Raw genomic sequence first — 23,440 nt, forward strand, 5'->3', positions numbered from 1 at the left:
CATGATCCATGGTTACTCTATGGAAGAGTATCAGGCAATCTACCACTCTGTGGTAGACAATATGCTAAAGTATGTTGGCATTTACATCACTAAGATGAGATCACAATGAAATATCCCATGAGCTTTTAATCAGATCAATCTTTTGTAATTTCTGTCGTTTTGACCTCAGGTATAAAAGTGGCAGGCTTCGCCCTTACACATTAAAGCTTGGTAGAAAAATCAAGCAATGTCTTTGGGAGAGACTCGGATGTCCAAAGATTACTGAAACAGAAACACCCGAGGGACTCCTGCAAGTTAAAGAGTCCGTGTCAAAGGAACTCTATCCACCACTTATAGATGTGGACATTTCATATGAACCAGATGCTTGGAAACAATTCAAGAAAAAAGCCAAACTTGAGAAGTAAAGAAGTGTCAGTTCTGGAGCATGTGGATATTTGTACAGTTATTGTAAAACAAACAACATTCAGCCCAACACTGAAAATGTCTATGTGAATAATTGACATTGGCTGAACCTGCCTTGTGTTTGATTATTTGATTTTGAATGAAAATTAAAATAATGACTGCCAGTAATCTTGCAAGGAAATTTCAGTTGTCTGTGTCTTTTTAAAGTAATTAGTTAATTATACTAAGACTTGTAAATAATCCACTGCAAAACCAGGAATAACAGTCTTTGAGAGCTTAATATTGAGACATGACTTCACTTCTAATAAGACAAAGACATCTATTATTCTCTATTTTTTATTTCTAATCATACATATTTTCTTATTAACTGTAAACAAAGTTTAATTTATAATATTGAATAAAGCAGAAAATAGAGATTACATCAAATTTTGTATAGCTATGAGAGCTGAAAATCTGAATAAAAACAGTTGTTTTTGCTAGCTTAGCAATAAGCTAACACTCAATATAAAGTTATCTGAGTTGAGGGGGAACGTCAGATTCAGGCACATTTATCTTTTGCTCTCTAAAACATTTTTTCAACACAAGAATTTGACCCATTGTTAAAAGATAAATATTTATTGTGATTTAATAACATTTAGCAATTCTCAAGTAGCTTTTGGCTAGCTGCAGAGCTCATTCCATGACAAATGCTTGCACCACAAAGGCTCACAGGACAAATGCTCACAACACTTAAAGAAAAAGAGCAAATCGTTCTGGAAATTGTCTTTCAGCTATAACAACATACTATTTAACTATTAAAGAAGGATCAAAGCATTGGCATGCATCAAGCAGAGAAAACATTCTAAGGAGATGCAGAAACTACTAAAATTGGCTTTAACTGTCCAATGCACTTTTGGAAGGATAGTGGGGAACCATTGTCTTCCAAGAAGAAATGTGGTCAGAAAAAATCCTGAATGATTGTGATCAGCTAATGTTTAAACATTTGGTGAAATCAAATCGAAATAAATAAATAAATAAAACACAGTTGAACTCAGGGCACTGTTTAATAGTGAAAGTAAGAACATCTCACATGACCAAAGTGAAGGGAACTCAGGGGATTGGGACTACAGCTGCGTAGCCATAAGAAAACCACTAATCAGTGAGCATAACTGGAGAAAAAAGCTTCATAGCATTATTTGCTATAGGAAGCATAAAGATTGGACCCTGGAGCAATGGAAGAAGGTCATGTGGTCTGATGAGTCCAGATTTACCCTGCTCCAGGGTGAGAAGAGAGGCAGATGAAGTGATGCAGCCATCATGCCTAGTGCCTACTTCACAAGCCTGTGGGGGCAGTCTATAATCTGGGGTTGCTGCAGTTGGTCAGATCTAGGTTCACAACATTATGTGTCCAAAGGATGAGGTCAGCTGATACCTGAATATACTGAATGAGCAGGTTATTCCATCTTCCCTGATGGCATAACCATATTCCAGGATGACAATGCAGGATTCATGGGGCTCAGACTGGGAAAGAGGGGTTCAAGGAACAGGAGTCATCCTTTTCACACCTGGATTGGCCACCACAGAGTCCAGACCTGAACCCTATTAAGAATCTTTGGGATGTGCTGGAGAAGCCTTTGCACAGTGGTCGGACTCTCCCATTATCAATACAAGATCTTGGTGAGAAATTAATGCAGCACTGGATGGAATCAAATCTTGTGACATTGCAGAAGCTTATCAAAACAATGCCACAGTGAATGCTGCTGGAATCAAACCTAAAGGCGGTCTAATGAAATATTAGAGTGTGTGACCTTTTTTTTAAAGGAATTTCAAAGGAACTGGGAGAACGTTCCTGGAATGTGCAGATAATGTGATCAATTTCTAAGTAGAAATAATCTTGATAACATTGTTGTCTACCTCCCTATGTCTTTGTCTAAAGACAGCATGAAAAGTCTTCACTTGTGAAGCATGAGTGAATTTTAAACGATCAGTTTTAGTATCTGATTACTCGTCACATGTTTAGTTACAATAAAAAAAACAGGCGGTAGGTTTGATTTGGACATATAGTGACATAAAAGTGTCCCATAGAGGCCCCTGAAAGACAGACACTTATTTGCAATGTAGTGTAAACGAGTGGAGGACATCTGAACAAGCAGAGGTTTGTTTGTTTTGTTTTTTTTCCTTATTTGTTTTGTTTTTTTGGTTAAACTGAATACAGGATATTTCTGCAATTTTATGAGTTGACGACATCTGTTATATAGACAAGAAAGCAGTTTACACTACAATGCAATCATCATCATCACAGAAATATACTTAAGTCACGCAGTACAAGAAATCAAACCCCAAAAGAAAATATGACCATTAAAAGACAGAATTGCAGTTACAAAGAACATGATCATCTTTATAGCTGTAATAATTTTGTGATCACTTTTATATGTGATCACTGACTCAGTTTGTGATGTTAGAGGAATGTTTAGGAAAAACTCTATCAGAACCAGAACCTAGTAGGGCGGCAGGATAGAGGGCTCAACAATCACTAACTACTGTATTTAACCCCTAGCCAGAGATATCTGCTGAAGAAACAGAAGTACATTCCAACAACATCATCTGTATTTAGATGTGATAAGGAGGTGCAGCATTAGAAAAGAGGCACTGGAAACCAACACATACAAATAAACAAAAAAATGAAAAAAACTCCTCAATCCAAACTTGGTTTTATGACCAGACCAACATTTTATGGCGCAGTTTTTCTACTGTTCCTTCCATCACCATCAATGCACCGCAGTACAGTAAAACATGCGCTGTAACTGGGACATTACATATGTAAACACACTCATTGTGTTTTGGAATGTGCCTTTTCCTCTCGGCCTCTCTGGCAGCGTTCCTTTGGCACAGAGAAGGCCGATAAGAAAGCGCCCCTCTGTCTCTGCAGCACTGAAAGCAGCGATTCCCTTTGCACGAGACATTGTTCATCTGCAACCTGCACCCACTGTCTTGGACCCCACCCTCCAAAAGTGCGCTCAAACCGAAGAACGATGAGAATCATCGTAAAAGGGGCATAACTGGAGCAATAAGTGGGACAGACACACATGAGGCACGTAAGGCATGTTCTCTAAGGCCCCACCATGGAATGTGCAACAAAGAGTGTATGCAGGCTGCAACAATTCTGGGAAAAGTTGACTTGTGAAAGAAATTTACTAAGTAAAGATGTGTTGTCTGTTCCATCCACCACAACAACCACTCAACAGAGTTGTTAATCACATGCTTGATGTAAAAAAGACATTTAGTACTTTTAATACTGGTAACACTATCAGATTTACCCTTTCTTTAGGTCATGTTTGCTTTTAGAAATCCCATCCAACCTGCTCAGCCCTGGAGCCATGTTACAGAGATAAGTAAGCTTCTATACACAAGCAATCCTTCTTAATTTTTTATTCCCATGACAAGTTATGATCTTACAGATAAAACAAGTTCCTCAATACCTCAGTCCATCAAGATGGGCTGATAGTGTGAGTCAATATTCCCACAGTTTTCACTAACATGCTCAGGTGTTTGTTCATTCGGAGAATGTCAGTGTCAGGGTCCAGCTGGGGCTACTTTCCTGTTTTATGACAGTGGTCGACCAAAAATCCCCAAACACAAACCTCTGATATCACTGCCTTTAGTACAGTTTATGACCCCAGCAGCTTCAGCACTGTTGACGTTGGAAAGACAACAGCGTTTAATTGCTCCCTCTGCTGCTTGTTTGTGGTAAGGGGGCAATAAAAGATCTTGAGTGTTATAACCAAAAATTTATTTCATATCCTTTATATCATTCAGCAGGCTATTCCACTATTAAAAAAAAAAACAAAAACAAAAAAGAAAAAAACTCAAGGATGATAATTTATCTCAAATAGTAGCAGACACCAAAGAGACATAATTTTTCAAGTCAAAAACAAGTGAAGAGGCTGAAAAGACATGTTTTCATTCTCTTTCTTTGAGATATAACATTTTTACAGCAGTTTTTTGTTTGTTGCCAAGGTGACCTTATTTGTTTTTAGGATCAAATGTGTGAGTTTATGTATGTATGTATGTATGTATGTATGTATGTATGTATGTATGTATGTATGTATGTATGTATGTATGTATGTACGTACGTATGTACGTATGTACGTATGTATGTATGTATGTATGTATTTATTTATTCATTTATTTTTGTTTAAACAATAACAATGCCATGAAAATGAATGTTGCCCTCCAATCACTGACCCATCCCCGGGCCTCATAATGATTATAAGCAAATACTCAGTAAAATGTATTTTATGGAAATCCATTTTTTTCCAAATGAAAAAATGCATTATTGAAAGGACAGTGGGCCTTTAAATGTTTAAAAAATACAAATTATAATTATGATTTAATACATATATTTCAAACTAAAGGTAATCTAAAAGACTGACTGATTTAAAGTGGAAAAAAATTTCAATATATAATATTTTTAAGTGGTTTTTGCCAAGCTGACATTTTTGTCCTGGGGATCAAATGTGTGATTAAAAAAACGATTTCTGAAAAAAGGAAAAAACTTACACTGGATAAATAATAATAATAATAATAATAATAATAATAATAATAATAATAATAATAATAATAATAATAATAATGCATGAAAATCAATGTTGCTGCCAATCATTGACTTATCCCAAGTCCTAATAATAATAATAACAATAATAACAATAAGCAAATACTTACTAAAATGTATTTTTTTAAAGTTATTTTAGTATTTTTTTTTATTTTTTTTTATATCTATCTTTTTTTTATTTATTTATTTATTACTACTACATAATGGACTTTAAATTGTTAAAAACTCCATCCATCCTGGTGCCAGGTGCACATGTGGACACTCTTATACTTGAACATGATGTTCATTAAGGACAATCTGTGACGAGCACGGAAGTCCAATAATAAAACACCAGCTGGCCACCAAGCACTCACCTCTGTGTCTTATTTAAAGACTACAAATTATTATCATTATTGTTATTACTTGATACATATATTTCCGACTGAAGTTGTTTTAAAAGGCTCATTCATTTAACGTGGAAAATAATAAAAATATATTTCTAGACTGCAATGAACTGACAACCTGTCCAGGGTGTACCTTACCTCTCGCCTGCTAATTGTTGGGTTAGGCTCCCGCTTTTCCAAAACCCTGAACTGGACTAAACGGTATAAAAACACAAAAATGTATTTTGGCGATGGCAGAAGGCATCACATTTCTCTCCTCTGGAGGCATTTTGTCCAAACAGAAAATTATGATCTGAATACTGTGTTAGAATGAAACCTTTGTTAACAAAAAAAAGAAAAAAAAAAAAAAAAGATTACGCAAATCTGATGCAGAAACTCTTTGAAAAGAATTCTAAGCATCACAGCTATTCATTTGTAATTTACACATCTTCATCCAGTAACGATTTTTTTTCCAAGCTATAATTGGACATTTATCAAGACAATCACATCAGACACGAGTTATCAAAGAAGAGCAAAATATATTTTATTAAATATCTTAGTGGGAGAACTCCAGTCCCAAAGAGAGGCCATTAGATGTGGCTGGAGGCTAGAAGCTGCATACAGTAAAGTATTATTAAGCACGGTGAAACAGCTCAACTCTGAAACATGTTCTTATGCTATTAAATGAGTCTGAACTGATCAGAGTGTCAGCTTTGGTTTGGAATCAACTATTTTCTTCTCAGGAATTTGTTGCATTAAACTGTATTATATAAGTCATGAATCATTAGCAAAGTGGAACAGAGTAGAAGCAACCAGAATGACCCTTGAAAAGTAGAATGTAACCCAAAGAGGTTTTAAATTATTACATTAATCAATTTAGCACTTATTTAATCATCACTTTTTCTTGTCAGGCAGGCCAAACTCTCCCTGGACTGTGGTCCATGTCCCTTTCACTAAGCCCCCTCAAGGAATCTCCTTATATAAAAACTTTCACCTCCCTCCAGAGAGCCAGGGGGATGCCTTGCCAAATTCCTCAGAGTATTTTTCTTTTTTTGCTACAGTAGTAATACAAGCTATAAAATACCAGAGTGAGAAGTCAGAGGACTCAGAGGCATCGGACGATTAGTTCAGTTTGTTTAAAGTCAAAAATAAAAAACAGATGTACAGATTGCAAATGTTTGCAGAACATTTGCTGATGTTGTTTTTTTTATTTCCATTCTTTCTATGTGTCCTTCATTAGGAAGGTGGTAAAATATCACTCCCCCCCCCATCCCCCTGGCCTCTCAGTCTTCCACATGGTTGATATTAACATTCCACCAGGTTTCTAATGATGAGGACAAAGCAGGCCGCAGGGGAAGGTTTATGAAGGGGCTGGCATGGTGCACACATTCCTGGGTTAGACAGGCTGGAGGGCCTCAGTAGGGTGGGTGGTGGTGACGTTGGTGGAGCTGGGGATGTTGGAAGAGGAGGGGTTATTTGTTTGATGATATTTGATGCTTTTTCTGCAGGTGGGTTTAACCCTTAAAACTCTGAAGGATCTCTGGCACTGAACACTATCGCTTATATTGTCAACAGATTCTCAGGAACGGTAGTGTGTAGCTCTGTGGGGTGAATTGTGATGGATATTTTACCCTTTAGGTGATCTCTGGACGTTTTCCAGGTATTTATGTCCCTTCCAGCAGGTTTACAATCCAGCCCCAAAATGTAGTGTTTATTCAGAGACTTTATATAGTAAATCTACATGATCATAAAAAGATCACTATCACTACTATGTTGCTAAGAGACCTCTATTTAGACCTGAAAATTATGATGAAGCCACGTCCTGTCAAACTTTCCACCAATCAGAGAGCTTAGATTGACGGTAACGTCCAATCAGGAGCAGCCAAAGATCAACCAGTGAGCAGAAAGTTCTATGTGTGTGTGAAAAGAAGAAAAATAATGCTCCTCTATGGCTGGAATAAAGCCAAGAAGACGTTTCTGATGCACGGTGGCGCCACAAAGCAGCTGAGCTGGAGTTGGTTTAGTGAGGATAGCAGGTAAATAGTAGCAGGAATAACTGGAAATGAGGAAAAAGTGAAAACATGGAAATAGTTTCTGTTGTGTGTTTGTTTCAATAACAATATTTTTTCTCCTGAAAGCCAAGATTTGAGAGAGTGATATGCAGATGAGAAAAGGCTTGGTAACTGTTGATCTGTGTGTTATTTCTACAAAGTTTTGTTAGTAATAAATTCTGCTTTCTTCTTCTGGATGACCTTCATGCTGCTACATCTATTCATACATTCATTTTACATCATTTTAGCCTCATAATCTGACAACTGAGGTTGACCTGAAAATTTGTGTCTGCATGCTGACTGGGGTTAAAAGGATTTCTACATGCAGTTTTACACTGAAATAAAACAAACACGTAGACCAAATTTAGCTAAAAATCTTCTGCAGTTTTAAGGTTTAATGAAAGTCAACCACAGCAGCACCGTTCTCAATCAGACAGACTGAAGCTCACATATGACACACATGATGAAAGATACATGTGATCTGATCACATTTTCTGGAAGTCATCTCCCATAATCAGTTTCTACTTTCTAGATATTTCTAAGCAGAAAGAACTAAAAATCCTAACAGATCTACACAAAAGAAGGGTGTTATGGGTTAAACTCAGAAAGCAAAGCTTGCCTACTGAATCTCAGTACCTGAGTCATCTCTGGTGTAAACACAGAAAGCCTAAAACAGCAATGAAGAGGACAGAATATAAACCCAGCTTATTTGATGAATTAAGAACAGTTATTTATTGTCTCTTTCCACAGGAGTTGAAGCAAATTTAAAAAACTTTAAGATGACTTCTTAGCAGCAAGATGACTAAATCTAGAGTTTCTGCATAAACATTCAATCATTACATGACTTCCCCTCCAGTTGGCACATGGATGAATTCTGCCCTGCTCGGAATTAATGTGCAGAACATGTTAAAAAAAACCTGCTCATCAGCTGAATTTTTTAAAGTTAGATAAGACACAGGAACATCATCAGGTCTACTGCTGGGGCTCCATCACTGGCCGCTCTCTCCGGTCAGTCTCGGACCCAGAGCCACTCTCCAGGTACCTGGACACTGTCCTGAGGATGCTCGCGCTCATACCGTGGATGTGGCTGTCCAGTTTCTGCAGCAGCTCGTCAGACTGCAACCTCTCTTCCTCCAGGAAACGAGCCACCATGCTGCCTGCAGGTGACACCGACAAAGGCTGCTGAGAGAAAAATAAAACACGTCTGTAGGAATCTTCACTGTACAGTCACAGGTTAGATATGTGGGAGACGCCTCACCTCTGAAGAGGGGGAGGGAATCACTTTGTCTCTGGAACCTGAGATCAGAGAGCCTTCAGTGCTTGAACTTTGTCCGTCGGCAGCAGATCCGTTGGGGCTCGAGGTCACAGAATTTCTCCCAATCGGTCTTGCACTGCTGTTGCAGGAGGAGGAGGAGGAGGAGGAGAGAGGCCTGGTGTCTTGGGTTGGGGACCGAGACAGAGTCTGAAGCTCTTTAAAGAGCCTCTGGACCTCCCCTTCATGGCGAGTGGTGTTCTCCTGCGGTTTAGACTTCATGGCCTGTGAATCCACCTGAAGCCTGTAACCACAGGTTTCATGAAGATCAGGTCTGGAATTGTTCTGGATCTTTACATATTTATATTGCATCTACCTGTTGCTAGGAGGCTGCGGCTGCTCGGTTACGGCCAGGCTGAGCAGAGCTCGTTCATACTTTTCCTGACATGTCTGGTTGGAGATCTGCATCGAGGCAAGTGTGTGTCGTAACCGAGGATTCTCCAGCTCCAGGCTGCTCGGCGAGGAAACATGGCTCTCCCTCAGCGAAGCGAAAGGTAGATCTCGCCTCTGAGAAGAGAGAAGGGACGAAGGGTTGAATCCCGTTCACAAAGACTACAAACACTTTTGGGAAAGAATCCAAACACCAACCTCGGGTGAAGGAGACTGCTGTCTCTGCAACAGACTCTTCAGATGTTGGTTCTCAGTTTGAAGAGTTTCCAGCTGCGTCTGCATCATCTGGTAACGCAACACGTCACCACACAAAGTTAAATTCAGCTTTATAAAATGTGTTTTGTTTTACTGAGACATGGTCATGATGAGTGCAGCTGCTAATTCCTCTCATCTTAACCCACAGTTAACCTCTTCAGCCTGAAGGGTCTTCTTGGGGTTTCTGTTTGAAAATGTTAAACCCAAAAATAATTTATTATTTCTTAAGTATGGGATGGTGTGATCCTAGAATCAAAATAAAACTAACACCTGTAAGACTTCACTAAAGGTGGAAACATCGCCACAGATACAACTGTGTTAAAGTTACTGAGGATGGAACTAAAGGATTTTCTTTTCATTTATTTTTTGTATATTATAGTATGTGCATATAATCTGCTGCAGAAGGAAAGGAAAGCATGAACCAACATGTGGACATCATCTGTGCTGGAGGGAAACAGAGCAAAGTTAGAGATTTTAGTAAAGACACAGCTAAGCTAGGTTTTTCAGCTCAGTTTGGTACATTTTGGCATTGATCGAGGACCACTGAGAAACAAATCTGTCTTTAATATAATCTTCTGCTGCAGGGGAGTATTTCTTTTGGCATGACATTTTATCTAAGAAGTGGAGGAAACAGCTAACAGAACAGTGGATTTGTGCATAAACATGGAAATAGAGTACATACAGCTGAGTTATGAGGGGAATCCTCTCATAACTCCGGCTTTGATCGGTGGATTTGCATGATTTTAAATTTTAAACATTAGAATCCAGTAGAATTCGGTTGAAGTCAACATGTTTACATCCGTCTTTCCAATCATCAACGGTAAGGAGGGAAATATGTGTCAACAAATCCATGAAACCGGGCAGAAAATAATGATTTTGGACAGGAAACTACTCTAAAAGGACACTGGGAAATGGACCTTTTCAGTGGTTTTTGGCTTCTTTTGCTTCTAGTTTGGTGAAACCTTTCAGCAGAGATGCTGTTTGTATGTGTTCGTGCCGTGGGGGGTGAATCCTTTCGCTCTTTTAATTGTTTGTTGTCTTAACTGTGTTTGGTGGTAGCAGAATTGCTTTTAATGAGCTTTTAGCTGAGATCCTGGACTTTCACACGTCTGAATATTCATGACAGACCCCAAGAAACCAGATGTTAACTCCATCGCCGCCCGTTGGGGCGTAAGAAGTAAACTAAATCATTCAGAGCCACAGTGCGTTTGACTCACTTTGAGCTGGGCTGCTTTCTGTTCTGCTCGCTCCACCTCGCCTAGCAGCTGCTGCCTGATGCTGGACGAGGAGCTGCTCAGCGTGGCGACAGCGAGGTCGCGCTGGTGCAGCTCGCTGGTCAGCTTCGACACCTCCTTCCTCATCCCCTCCACCTCACCACTGTGAGTCTGCCGGACCCTCTGAAGCTCCTCTCTGAGCTGTGTAACAAATACAGAGAAAAGAAAGGGAAGCTGATTCTATGCAGACATGGACGGATGAAACTGTAAAGGAAGTTCAGTTGATCTGCTGCATTCTGACCTTTTTCATCTCAGCAACAGCTGAGTCGCATTCTGCTTTCAGGTTTCTCAGTTCTTGCTCCGTTTTGGAGTCATCCCGTCTCTGCCTGCTCAGGTTCTCCAGTCTGAGTCCAGGCGGGTGAAACCAGTGGACGGACAAGTTCAGGTTCATCAGAAACAAACGCATCACCTTGGTTGTGCAGATAAACACTCTTTTATGTTTTACTTCAGAGCGAAGCCAGCTCTGCTCACCTCTCTGTGACACATGCGAGCTCAGCCTTGAGGTGGACCTCACATGCTTGGGAGCACTGAAGCTTGGCTGCAGTCCGCTCCAGATCCAGTCTGAGGGTTTCCACACCAGCACAGCCCTGAGCTGCCAGACAGTCCTCCAGAGAGCTGCATACAGAAGACAACAATAAACCCATACAGGACTGTTACAACCATTTCTCTGGACCACTTCTGCATCTTGTTCACCGAGCTGGCATAGCACGCCCCCTTGTGTTTGTGGTGCTGCACTACGCCATAGCACACTGGTCAGTCCACCCACCGGATGACTTGATCTTTAGCCTGCAGAACTTGTCTGAGTTTGGCAGCTTCATTGAGAAGCCTTTGACGCTCCAGACTGGTTCTACGCACAGATGTGTCCTGGGAGTCCAGCGTGGCGCGGAGCTCCTCCCGATCCTCTGACAGCTGCTGTGGAGAGGACATCCTCTAATCAGCAGATCTTATTTCCTTCACTTCAGTTTGTTTCGGATATTTGTGCAAAGCTAAAACTTTAACAGATCCAAAGTGGACTGAAGTTACTGCTACTTTATCGGCAGGTTAAGACTCAGCTGAAAGACTCTACATTAACACATATCTTGACTCCGATACTTCCGTAGTAATCTCACATGCCTCAGCTTTATTTTGAGACTAAGATTATACATACAGCCCTTGTAGTTGTGAAGATATACTTCACTCATTTAGGGTGAGTCATTTCAGACAAGAGGCAGAAAAATGTGGGATCACATTTATCTACCTCTGGTGTCTCTCTACTAACCTGCTGGTCTCTCTGGTACTGTCCCAACAATGTCTCAAATGGTCTGAGGCGCTCCAGTTCCAGTTCCTGCGAGTGCATGGTGTCCTGAGCTCTCTCCAGCTCAGTCTGCAGATGCTGCACCTCCAAGCAGCACTGCCTGTGCTCCCTCTCCTCTCGCCACTGGGACTGGAAAACATAACACGTTTAAACAACCTGACTGGCAGCTTTGAACAGCCCGACTCTGCTTTAACATGCTAAAGGTAAAATATGCAGCTACTTTCACATGTGAGAGCTCATCAGTCAGGTTCTTATTCTGGGTCTCCAGTGTTGTCAGCTGTTTTTGGTACTGGGCACGTTGCTGCTCCCAGTCTGCAGAGTGCTGATGACGTTGCTGCAAGAAGACGTTAGGATAATTATCCCACACATGACCACCAGATGGTGGATTTCTATGGAGTCAACTCACCTTTGAAAGGTCCGTCTCTTTGGCTCCTCCACGCTTTAACTGTTTGTGCTGAAGCTTGTGGTAACTTCTTTTTAATTTATCCAACTGAAAGAAAACATGTTGTTCATGCTTGTCTAAAACTGTGGTATGAGTATTGTTAAGAGAACAGAGAGGGTATTGTTGAATGAATGTGAAAACACTTCAGCAGAGAAAGCAAGCCTGTCTCACCTCTTCCCGAACTTTCTGCAGTTGTTGCTCGTACTTGGAAACTAACTCCTGCCGGTCGGTCTGGTTGTCTTCAAGCTGCTTGCGAAGTAATCCAATCTACGATTATGGAAGAAGGCATTACTGCAAAATTAAGTCTTGTTGATTCAGAAGCTTCAAGATAAACTAATGACTCAAATCTTGGGTGGAGGTCTGCTTCACCTCCAGGTCCCTCCGTTCAATGACATTCTTTGAGGTCAGAAGCTCATGTTCTCCACTCTTCAGCTTCAACTCTAAAGCCTGGATCTCAGCCTCCCACTCTCTCTTCTGGTGATTGATCATAATGTCAATCTGTCGCATCAGCTCCTGCAGCTCTGGTTCACACGAGGACAGGACAGAGCTGGAAGGACCAAACAGACATCTAGGTCCATTATTACAACATCGTGGAACCAAGGACAAACAGAAAGATTTGACCCATGTGGGTCCCTTTGATGTCCTACTTTTCCACTGCTGCTATAAAAACATCACAGATTAATATTTTCCTCTTTTTTTCCTCAGATCTTTCAATCAACTTCAGTCCTAATTTAAAATACCGAATATGTAATTATTCAAATTATTTTAACTCTTTGAATGCCAGTTTGATGACATGATGGCAATTTTTGAAATTAGTAACAAAATTTATTCTGATGCATTTTTCTTGTGCAGTGTCAGGTTTAAAATCTATTACCATTTTGGTTTATTATAAAGGACAAAAATTCCTCTCCAGAAAACTACTACAAAAAAAATAATTAGGAAATAAACTGATTTAGCCATCAGAGCAGAAAGGTTTAAAAAAAATATCATCTATAATGTTTTTTTTTTGGATATGACTTTCTTTTGTCCATATAGGGTAGTGAATTTTCCCCTAGTGTTCTGTTGCATTTAAGAAAAAAATAAATAGGAATTTTAAAGTTCCTAAAAAGAAAAGCTTTCTTGCAAAACCATAAATACATAAAAATCATCCCACATGGGGCAACACGACCGGAATTTTTTACCAAAAATTGAAGGAAAAATGACCTGAAAGGACAAAAAAAAGTCCATATTTACCCAGAAGGGTGAAACCACTGCAAGATCTTACTGGTTGTTCAGAAGTTAATTAGCAAGCACAAGATCTGACAAGAGTCCAGTTACCTTAAATCGGGATTCTGCATTGATTCCAAAGAAGCCTCCATCTGGTTCACTAAACTTTAAACCTTGTTGTACTGTCTCTATGGACACCTTAGCGTGCTTCTCCCTCTGCACTAAGTTGACAAAGCTAACTCTGACAGGAAGGCTGAAGGTGACTTTAAGCCAGACGACCTAGATTTGTGATACTGTTAGTTAACATTATAAAAAAGAATTAGCTTATTTCAGTACGCCCAAAGCAGTTTTGTTTACATCTCTAACCGCGCTACACTTCACGGAAGTCTCCTACTTTGAGTTCACTGGTGTAAGGCGGTAACTCCACCCCAACGTATGACGTCATCACGTTCATGCTATAAGCTGTAGCATTTTTGACCAAAAGATGTGGCTCTCCACGTACGTACGTGTGAATCTACAGAAGTTTAGTTTGATTTTCAGATGTCCAGCGCTGTAAGTGTTGAGATGGAATCCCGTTATTGCTGCCTGCGGGTGTTTTCATTGTTTTGTAGATCCTCAAACATCGTCAGCCCGTTTGGTAAATATGCATGTAGGCAGTGATGGGGAGTTTATAGAGTAGACTGTAAAAGGGGAAGTACCGGCAAAACTGGACACGTGGCTCGTTGGTCTAGGGGTATGATTCTCGCTTCGGGTGCGAGAGGTCCCGGGTTCAAATCCCGGACGAGCCCATTATTTTACACCAAATTGAATCCCTATTTAACACATAGAAGTGCTCAGTGTTTCTTTCAGGCGCTGCTTATGACACAAACTTGATTTTGTTTATCAGATCGGTTAAATTTTGTAGTAGTGCTAACTACTCTGAGAGGGTTTTTTATTATTATGTAAAGAATATTTATTTTTGAAAAGATTTACTTCGAGTCATTTCTACATCTATAACTGATAAAAAAAAAAAGAAAAAAAGATCGAACAAACATGAGTAGTATTACGATAACAACACAGTGACGCACTGATCTTTATATGGCTCGTTGGTCTAGGGGTATGATTCTCGCTTTGGGTGCGAGAGGTCCCGGGTTCAAATCCCGGACGAGCCCAATTTATTTTTCTTTGTTAACACTTTCTTTCTTTTTTTACTTAGACAAAAATAAATTTACATTCTTAAGTTCACAGTTGAAGAGTTCAAACCCTCTTCCTAAACCCTCTCCACCTTGAACTTTTAATACCAGTCTCTCCACCTACCTTCCGTCAAACACTGAACAAAGAGCGTCTCCAGCGCTCTGCTTTCCCAGCTGTTGATGGGAGGGTTTGGACTGTGAGAAAAAGAGGTTTCTGTTCCGCCCCCACAAACGTAGCAGACAATCCTAACAGGCGGCAGACGAGCCGGCTGTTTGACCCTATTTATTGCAGCGAGGCTGAGCAGCACGATCAGAAAGAGACACCGGACCTGAAGAAACACCGAGTCTTTCTGCAAATATCTGAGTTACAGGCAAAGGCGAACTGTAAGTAGATTGTTCTAGTATTAAAAAATTTATGTAGATCAGATAGTAATGTTTATTTGTGGCTATTTAAGCATCACCAAGACATTTTTTTATTATTGACATTAATGAGAATTGAAGAATTATATATAAACGTCATATAGTTTTGAATATATGATTAAATATTAATAAATACATTAAAAATAGCATATATGAAAAGTATATATACATACACACACACACATTATATATATATATATATATATATATATATATATATATATATATATATATATATATATATATATACACACACATAGAGTAATTTTACATCTAGATACAAATGCTGTAACATCTGAGGTAATAATGGGATAAAATGTGGGTATTTTGAACTTTCTGCAGCCTTCAGACTTTGACTTTTCCTGTTTTCAAACAGTTTGAACATCCTCATTGGAAAATCTTCACTGGGATTCTCAGATCATCCTGAGAGAATTTGTTATTCTTCGAAAAGAAACTTAGTCCAACAATCCATCTTGACCATGGTGCTGTGTGATGACGGAGAGTGTAGCGTCTGCCTCTTCCCATACTCACGCATGGACAGGATACCTCGGATGCTCCACTGCAGGCACTCTTTCTGTGACCCGTGCCTGGAGACAATATCACAGTTCAGAGGTGAGCTCCTGACGGTGCCCTGCCCCTTGTGTCGCAGGGTGACCTGCATTGGCCGTGGCCTCAGCCTGCAGGAAGCCCTGTGGGTCAACAGCAAGCTGTGGGAGCAGATACCTGAGGACATGAGTGCAGAGCCAGAAGAAGAGGAGGAGGAGGAAGGTGATGGAGCAAAACAAAAAGTTGAAGAGGAGAGAATGGGGGCTAAACAGCGGCCCTCATCACAAGCAGAATGGTAAGTAAACAGACATGCGTCACCATTCTAACATGGAAAAACGTGTTTCTAGTTTTGTCTCAAGGCATTTTAACTTTCGAGTAATGTTGTGCCTTTCTCTGTACTTAGAAACGTTACATAAACAAACATAAATGCGGGAGCTTTTTTCCAAAAACACCACAAGTTCACATTACAAATGCTGATGGAAAACGAGACAGATTTGGAAGCAGTCCTGGAATGGAAATTCCAACCATACCGAGGCATTAACACAACAGTGCTAAGCAGAGATTATCGTTAGCGCCTCAGCTCTGCAGCGCTGCTTTCTATTGCACAAGTTCAACTCTGTCCTGTCTCATTTCTAGTGCTTCCTCGAGGTCTTCCAGAACCAAGCTCAGGTTGCCTGCCTTCTTCAGGAAATTCAGTTTGACAAAGCAACACCGACAGAGCATCGTCCCCGGCAGCGATGTGTAAGTTCTGACTCTGCTGCGAATGGCAATAACAGCCGAGTGGAGTCAAAGAATAACTCGTGTTTTTCTCTTTTTTTATTTATTTGTTTTAAAGGGAAATGAAATCCTGGCGCCGACTCTCAACTGATGAAACATTTTAATAGAAGCGAGCAGCGTTAGCCCTGGAACGATGTGACGACTTGTACTTCTCAGGATCTTCCGGGAGACAAGACTCAACTTTGTGTGTCGACAAGGAGAGCTGAGTCCACTGGGGAGCAAAAATCCATTTGTGTTCCTGTCAAAGACTTTGTTTTGTCCCCAGCCAAAGGTATCCCCATTATTTATTCCCCCAGCTGGTGCTGTGGGATTTAGTTCAGCTGCCTCAGAGGGACTAACACCCCAAGACCCTGAACAGATGGCCTCCTTCTCATTATACCTGCTTAATGCTGAACATAATATATTGTTGTTTTTATTTATGATAGCATGTTGACTAAAGTACTTTATAAAGCTATTTTTAAATATTTTTTGTTGTTTTTCTATTTTAATTGCTTGTGTTGATGCGGCTAAAGGAGATGACTCATCTGAAACAGTCATGAGCTTCAAGCAGACATGACACTCGCCTACTTTACTGTGGACATCTTTTATGAAACATGAAGTATTTAAATAACTGAAAAAAGTGAAGCCGCTTGGGGATTTCTGAATGAGATAATGTGAATATTACATCTGCGGGACCTGACATACAACAAAAAAGCTGCCACAAAAGACTCACTCAAGCATGAAAGTGGATTATAATCTCCATTCATCAAGCATCTGGCAAATATTCCACATGCGATATCAGAAAACTGGATGGCTGTCATAGAAATGGTCTCTGCTCTGTCACCTTATGTGCTTCTGTTAGAGAAAGTAGAATTAAACTCAAATTCAAAACCATGTGTGCATTAAGTCATATTAAGGTCAGTGTGTTTTGTGCCTTTGGATGAAACAAGAAGTTTGTTGTCACGCTGGTTTGGTGAACAACAGGTTCAGCCATTAATAGTTAATGACACATTAGTCATATGTTGATTGATGTAGTCTTTATGTTATTGCTAAATAGTCTTACACTCCCAATGTAATTGTGAAGATTGGAGTTTAAATTTCACAATATATTTCCTGATGTGTGGTCCTGGTAAAGCTGATCACTGGGATACAGGTGTGGAAAAGGTTTCTAAATCATGTGATTGCATCTGACTTGCATATAGAAAATATTCCATTGCAAATAGCATCCAAAGCTGACCACATCTGCAGAAAGTACAGGGATTCTTGTCTATGACCAGTAAGGCACAGCTTCATATTTGGTAACAATGGACAGAATATAAAGGCAGCAGCCAGACAAACACTTTACAATGTGCTAACAAGGTGAAGCAAGTCTGTTTCTTCATAATTATTTCCATCAAGCCATATTACACTGCTGTTCGAGTATGTGTATTTTATAGACACTTTTTGGTTCATGACACTTTAAAGGATCTGCAACATCTAAAAAAAAAGTAGATCTGAAATTCAGTGCAACTCTCCACACTGTAGTTTATTGTTCAGTTTGTCTAATTAAAGCTGCTTTACTTTTTATTTTGAACAAATCATAGAACTATTTATTTATAACTAAAATCAACATCATGTAACTTTATGGGATTGTGGCAAACAGTGAATGGGGCAGGAAACCAACTCACCAAGTTAGCTGTTAGCAATATAAATATCCATTTATCACAGAAACCTGCTACAAGAAATTAAACTACAAACATTCTTGTATGTACACGTAACTCCAATTAGACTTTGTGACCAAACATAAATATTATGATGAAATATATTTTTGTTAAAAAAAAAAATCAGCAGAGCAGCTAGTTATAGCTAGCTGGTGAGTTAGCCATACTTTAGCTTTAGGTGGTTAATTTTTTTTTCTAGTATTTGTATTCAAATATTAATATATTTTGATACTTATGCATTTTAGAAAATTTGTTTGTTATATCTACCAAAAATAAAATAAAAATACAGCAGCTGAAGTTGGGATGTGAAAACTAAAGTAATAGAAACGTGTGCTGCTAAAAGCTAGCAAGGATAGCTTAGCTTAAGCGTAAAAACTACTTAACCACAGATTACTTGGAATGAAGTTAAAAGCAAATGTGCTTAAAAGTCTAACAAGTTAGCTTTATATATAAATAAATGAGCTTACTTGTTTACCTAAAATTGTGTTAATCTTAATTTGAACAACTGGGTCATTTGAAACATTTGATTTCATACAAACTTTATGAAATTCGTAAATCAGAGGTTGCTGTAATTACATGAGGTTGTGGAAGAAATTTGATGTGTTCAATTCCACATAAATTAGAAGAGATGCTTCACAAAATCTTTTAATTGTCAACACACAGGATGAATAAGATATAATTTTACTCATAAATAATCTAGTTGTTCATCACAGAGACATTACAGTACATTTACCTGATGCTTTTATCCAAAGTGATTTACAATGGTCAGGCAGTAGGGTTAAGGGCTCTGTCCTAAGAACCCAACTGGAAGGTGTTATTTGTTCAGTGGGGGATTCGAACCCTGGAGTTCTGCCAACTGAGCTAACCAGCCGCTTAGAGAGAAACAAGAAGATAAAAAAAAACACACACACACCAAAAAAAAAAAAAAAAAAAAGAAAAGAAAAGATATATATATATATATATATATATATATATATATATATATATATATATATATATATATATATATATATATATATGATGGAATGTAAAATGGACACAACCTTATACTTTAAAAATTTTTAGCTCTTACTGAAATCATGAGAAACATTTTGTGTTTTTTGAGAGCATTAAATCAAATTCTTACAACACTGTGTGTGTGTGTGTGTGTCTTGGTGGTGCAGGTGGTTGGTTGAGCAGCAACAGCCCACATACACACTGTAACCCTTTATGGGTTAATCCAGGCTTGGCCAATTGAAGGGGTGAAAATTTGCATACATGTTAGTCATCAGCTGAGATCCGGGAGCATTATTTGAGTCAAGACAAAAACTGTGCATGTCACAACATGTACAAGTGCTCGTTCAGTAGTTGACACTATTGCTTCATTGGTAACCTGTAAAATCAGGGGCTGGAGCTGCTCCTGGTCCATCACGGAACCAACACAGAAACCTACTAGCTGTTAATATGTAAGAATGATGAAAATAAGATATATTATATATATGTGTGTTTTATCTTGATACCATGCGCATGCATATGATCATTATCATTGTGTACAAGGTTTAATCAACAAGTTTGATTAATTGGTGACCTGAAACTTTATTACTGTGTTTGTGTGAGATATAACCTTTTTACTATTTTATCGTCTTTGCAATGATTCACTGAGGGTTTAATGATGTCTCATTTAAGGCTTTAATAACTTGGATATATGGATATATTCACAAAATGTTTAATTTGATAACTCTTTACAACATGATCAGACCAGCCCCTCTGTATCTGCTATCTGACCCAAAACCAGCCCACAAGACTGTTATTGGTCAAGATAATGGTCCCATCCTTTCCATGGGGTGGGTCTCCAAACTAACACTTTTAAACTCAGAACAAAGAGTTTAGTGCCCTCTTCTCCCTTCCTTTTGGCTCCTCTCCTCCTCCGTGGCCCTCGCCGCTTCAAGTGGACTTCAAGTTCCCTTCTCTCCAGACATGGCTCTCTTTCAGAGTTAGGACTTCGTCTGAACGCAAGAGAGAGAGGGATGCTGCCAGAGAATTAAGTTTGCAGTGATGTGAAGGACATCACTACCGATACTAAAGTTTGTGCCTGCATACCCGATGCATGATTGACAATTTTTGGCTCTTTTTGGACTCCGTAGCTCATTCCTTTTTTCCAGCTAATACTTCGCTTTTCTTGAGTTTTACCTTTTGGACTTTTAATATAGATCCTAAATAGATCCTACAGAGTTTCTTCGTTTTTGGACTGACCTAAAGTTGGTCATTTTCATCTTTGCCATATCACCGCAAGTCATTCACTGTCCATCATCGATACCACCAGCCGAGCCGCGGGAGAGTCCGCATCCGCAGAGCTGCCTGATCCAAACCTTCGGACCACTACGTGACGCATCTTCTGGCCTTCTGGAAGTCGCTCGGGATCCAAACCACCTGCGCCAACTTCCTCACTTGCCATCAGAGTCACCACAACGGTCGTAAGTCGGCTCGATCCAAACAGAACCGGACGAGTCCTGCTCAGATCAATTCTCTGCTTTTCTGCTCAAGAATGGTTGGTTGTCTGACAGTGACCTAGTAGTTCTACATCTTAGTTAAACTTCCAGTTTAACAGATGAGATTCAGTTTTCCCTTTTTCCGTTTAGGATTTAGAGATCTTTTTCAGTCCTGAACCTTAGTTTAATTAACACCGCAGGTTAATTAACTTTTGTTCATTTCTTGCATACATTTCATTCATTCCTACACATTGAAATAAGATTTTGGTTTGAACTCCATATTCTGCATTTTACAATGTTTGATTCATTTTCCCATGCGAAGTCCTTTGTACATATTTCCTTTTCATTTATGCATGATTAGTTTAGTAATAAATATTCCATATTTATCCTAAACTGGTCTGGTTATTGTGAACTTCTCCTTTGAACCATGTTATGGGTCCCTTCGACGTAAGAATTCACGTTATTAGCGTCCTGAGACTGATTGATTGATAACTGATTGATTTCTAGCTTGAATTAATTAATTTATTAAATTAATTAATTTAGTTCTCTAATGGTGTCCACACAGCCATTAGGTTAGGATAAAGCTATCTGTGTGGTGGTGCCTCGAGGTATAGTAAGAATATTTTGTCTGATAATTTCATGAAATTATGAGGATTAATAATTTTATTAAACATCCTTAATGTTTAATGACGCTTAACGCTACATTAGGCATGTTCATTAATTAATTAAATTGGATTTTATTGAGTGTGTTTGTGGTCTACTGGGAGAATCACTGACTTCATCCAAGTGCTCCTTCATGCTTTGGATGCAGCAGCCTGGCTCTGAAGGAGCTCTGCAGGGCAGTCAGTGCTCGCGGGGGAACAGAGTTGTTCTGTACCAGGATGCCTCAGTACAGCAACGGACGCAAGCTTACATCAGCTCCAACAACATCCACCACTGATCAATACCTCTGATTTTACTTCCATCAAGTCTGGCGTGTCTGACTGTTAAGTTTTACTAATCACTCATTCACATAATTACACATCTACAACATGACTGTAGCCCCTCCCATCAGCTGTCATGGGGTCTGTTTTAATCAATGAAATCAGGTGTCACACACTTACTTTTGAGCCCACCTCCATCCTTTTGTCATCTTGAAAAAACAGAACGTTTTCTCGAGATAACGAGATAAATTATCCCATTATCACGAGAAAATGTTCGTTACCTTGAGATAATGAGAAAATGAACTCGTCTCGAGATAACGGTTAAAATAATAATAATAGCCGATAAGGACCGCTTCTTTTAACAACTGTCTGTAAACATCTGAGAGGTGAGGAGACCAGTTGCTGGAGTTCTAGGAGAGGAATATTGTCCCATTCTGGTCTGATGCAGGATTCTGGACCTTGGTTGCTGGATTCCTGCTTCCATGATGCCCCAGATGTTGTGTACTGGTGAAAGGTCTGGACTGCAGGCAGGCCAGTTCAGCAGCCGGACTCTTCTCCTGTGAAGCCATGCTGTTGTGATGGATGCAGGATGTGGTTCAGCATCGTCTTGCTGAAATCTGCAAGGTCTTCCCTGAAAGAGACGTTGTCTGGATGGGAGCAGATGTTGCTCTAAAACCTCCATGTACTTTTCAGCATTGATGGAGCTTCACAGATGTGGAAGCTGCCCACGCCATAGGCACTAATGCAGCCCCATCCCATCAGAGATGCAGCTTTTCACCTGTCCACTGATAACAAGCTGGATGCTCCCTCTCCTCTTTAGTCTGCAGGACACGCTGTCCATGCTTTCCAGAAAGAATTTTACATTTTCATCCATCTGACCACAGAACAGGTTTCCACTTTGCCTCAGAACCTTTTAAATGAGCTTTGGTCCAGAGAAGACGGTGGTGTTTCTGGATCCTGTTCACATCTGGCTTCTTCTTTGCATGATGGAGCTTTAACCTGCATTTGTGGACTTCAGGGTGAACTGTGTTCACAGACAGTGGTTTCTGGAAGTCTTTCTTAGTCCATGCAGTGGTTTACAGTAGAGAACCATAATGCAGTGCTGCCTGAGGACCCCAAGATCACCAACACTCAGCTTGACTTTCAGCCTGGTCCCATGCACACAGAGATTCCTCCTGATTCTCTGAATTTTTTATATTATACACTGTAGATGGTGAGATCTTCAAAGACTTCAAAATTTTACTTTGAGAAACATTTTTTAAATTAACATTATGACCCATGTTTTGTACAGAGAGTATGAGCTGCTGGCATCGGGGAGGAGACACTGAGCCCCTAGATGCAGGTTAAGTAGATTTAAATACTCGTTTAACCCTGCGTCACTTAAGGGTTTAAACAAAAAACAGACTGGATCAAGGATCCTGCTTTTTTATGACTACTTTATTCTATTTTATCAAATTTTAATTTTATAATTTTATCTATGTATGTCTTCTTTTATATTATCTATTTTTATGCTCCTTATGACAGTGTTTTTTTTTAATAGTTTTTAAATTATACATCATTGCACATCATTGTGAATTGACATTACTATTTTTTTATTTGTTAGTATGCTTTAATGTTTGATGGTGAGTGTGTGAATTTGATTGTTGTTCATCACGTCATGGCTGCAGCTGGGGCGAAAGCCTGAGACAAACTTCCCCTAGTGGAACAATAAAGTTAATTTTGATTTTGAATGATTCCACAATTTTTAGAGCCAGTTTGTTTCAGACTGGTGAACCATCTTTGCTCTGCTTCTCTGAAATGCTCCTTTTATACCCAATCATGTTACTGACCTGTTGCCAGCTAACCTGATTAGTTGTCAAATGCTCCTTGAGGTGTT

At 39.4% G+C, this 23,440-nt stretch overlaps 2 protein-coding genes and 2 non-coding genes across 4 annotated transcripts; 3 read left to right on the forward strand and 1 right to left on the reverse strand.

The window, feature by feature from the left end:
• Positions 1 to 7,770: 7,770 nt before the first annotated feature.
• Positions 7,771 to 13,974, reverse strand: cep63 (centrosomal protein 63). The gene is made up of 14 exons (XM_042006864.1): positions 13,691 to 13,974; positions 12,743 to 12,941; positions 12,545 to 12,640; positions 12,338 to 12,421; positions 12,152 to 12,265; positions 11,896 to 12,060; positions 11,404 to 11,549; positions 11,109 to 11,252; positions 10,879 to 10,981; positions 10,581 to 10,778; positions 9,307 to 9,393; positions 9,035 to 9,225; positions 8,665 to 8,962; positions 7,771 to 8,588 (listed from the first exon to the last, which is right to left on the reverse strand). Exons 1-14 carry the CDS (start codon positions 13,729 to 13,731, stop codon positions 8,379 to 8,381), a joined length of 2,076 nt encoding a protein of 691 aa, XP_041862798.1. The 5' UTR covers positions 13,732 to 13,974; the 3' UTR covers positions 7,771 to 8,378.
• A 321-nt stretch (positions 13,975 to 14,295) lies between these two features.
• trnap-cgg lies at positions 14,296 to 14,367 on the forward strand. The gene has a single exon. It is a non-coding gene; the product is annotated as a tRNA-Pro (tRNA).
• Positions 14,368 to 14,658: 291 nt separating this feature from the next.
• trnap-ugg lies at positions 14,659 to 14,730 on the forward strand. Its single transcript has one exon. It is a non-coding gene; the product is annotated as a tRNA-Pro (tRNA).
• A 275-nt stretch (positions 14,731 to 15,005) lies between these two features.
• im:7152348 (uncharacterized protein LOC559250 homolog) lies at positions 15,006 to 17,367 on the forward strand. Its single transcript, XM_042006898.1, has 4 exons — positions 15,006 to 15,135; positions 15,548 to 16,012; positions 16,354 to 16,458; positions 16,553 to 17,367. Exons 2-4 carry the CDS (start codon positions 15,651 to 15,653, stop codon positions 16,596 to 16,598), a joined length of 513 nt encoding a protein of 170 aa, XP_041862832.1. The 5' UTR covers positions 15,006 to 15,135; positions 15,548 to 15,650; the 3' UTR covers positions 16,599 to 17,367.
• Positions 17,368 to 23,440: the final 6,073 nt, after the last annotated feature.

The sequence above is a fragment of the Melanotaenia boesemani genome, chromosome 14 (genome assembly GCF_017639745.1).
Source record: "Melanotaenia boesemani isolate fMelBoe1 chromosome 14, fMelBoe1.pri, whole genome shotgun sequence".
NCBI classification, from domain to species: Eukaryota; Metazoa; Chordata; class Actinopteri; order Atheriniformes; family Melanotaeniidae; genus Melanotaenia; species Melanotaenia boesemani.

Bases quoted from the DNA above. Each gene is read 5' to 3' on its own strand.
- im:7152348 (XM_042006898.1), top strand. From the start codon at position 15,651: ATGGTGCTGTGTGATGACGGAGAGTGTAGCGTCTGCCTCTTCCCATAC. The intron at 16,013-16,353 runs GTAAGTAAACAG...TCTCATTTCTAG, and splicing joins CCCTCATCACAAGCAGAATG to TGCTTCCTCGAGGTCTTCCA. The intron at 16,459-16,552 runs GTAAGTTCTGAC...TTTGTTTTAAAG, and splicing joins ATCGTCCCCGGCAGCGATGT to GGAAATGAAATCCTGGCGCC.
- cep63 (XM_042006864.1), bottom strand. From the start codon at position 13,731: ATGGAGGCTTCTTTGGAATCAATGCAGAATCCCGATTTAAG. The intron at 12,942-13,690 runs GTAACTGGACTC...TAATGGACCTAG, and splicing joins ATGCAGAATCCCGATTTAAG to ATGTCTGTTTGGTCCTTCCA. The intron at 12,061-12,151 runs GTAGCTGCATAT...TATGTTTTCCAG, and splicing joins ATGAGCTCTCACATGTGAAA to TCCCAGTGGCGAGAGGAGAG.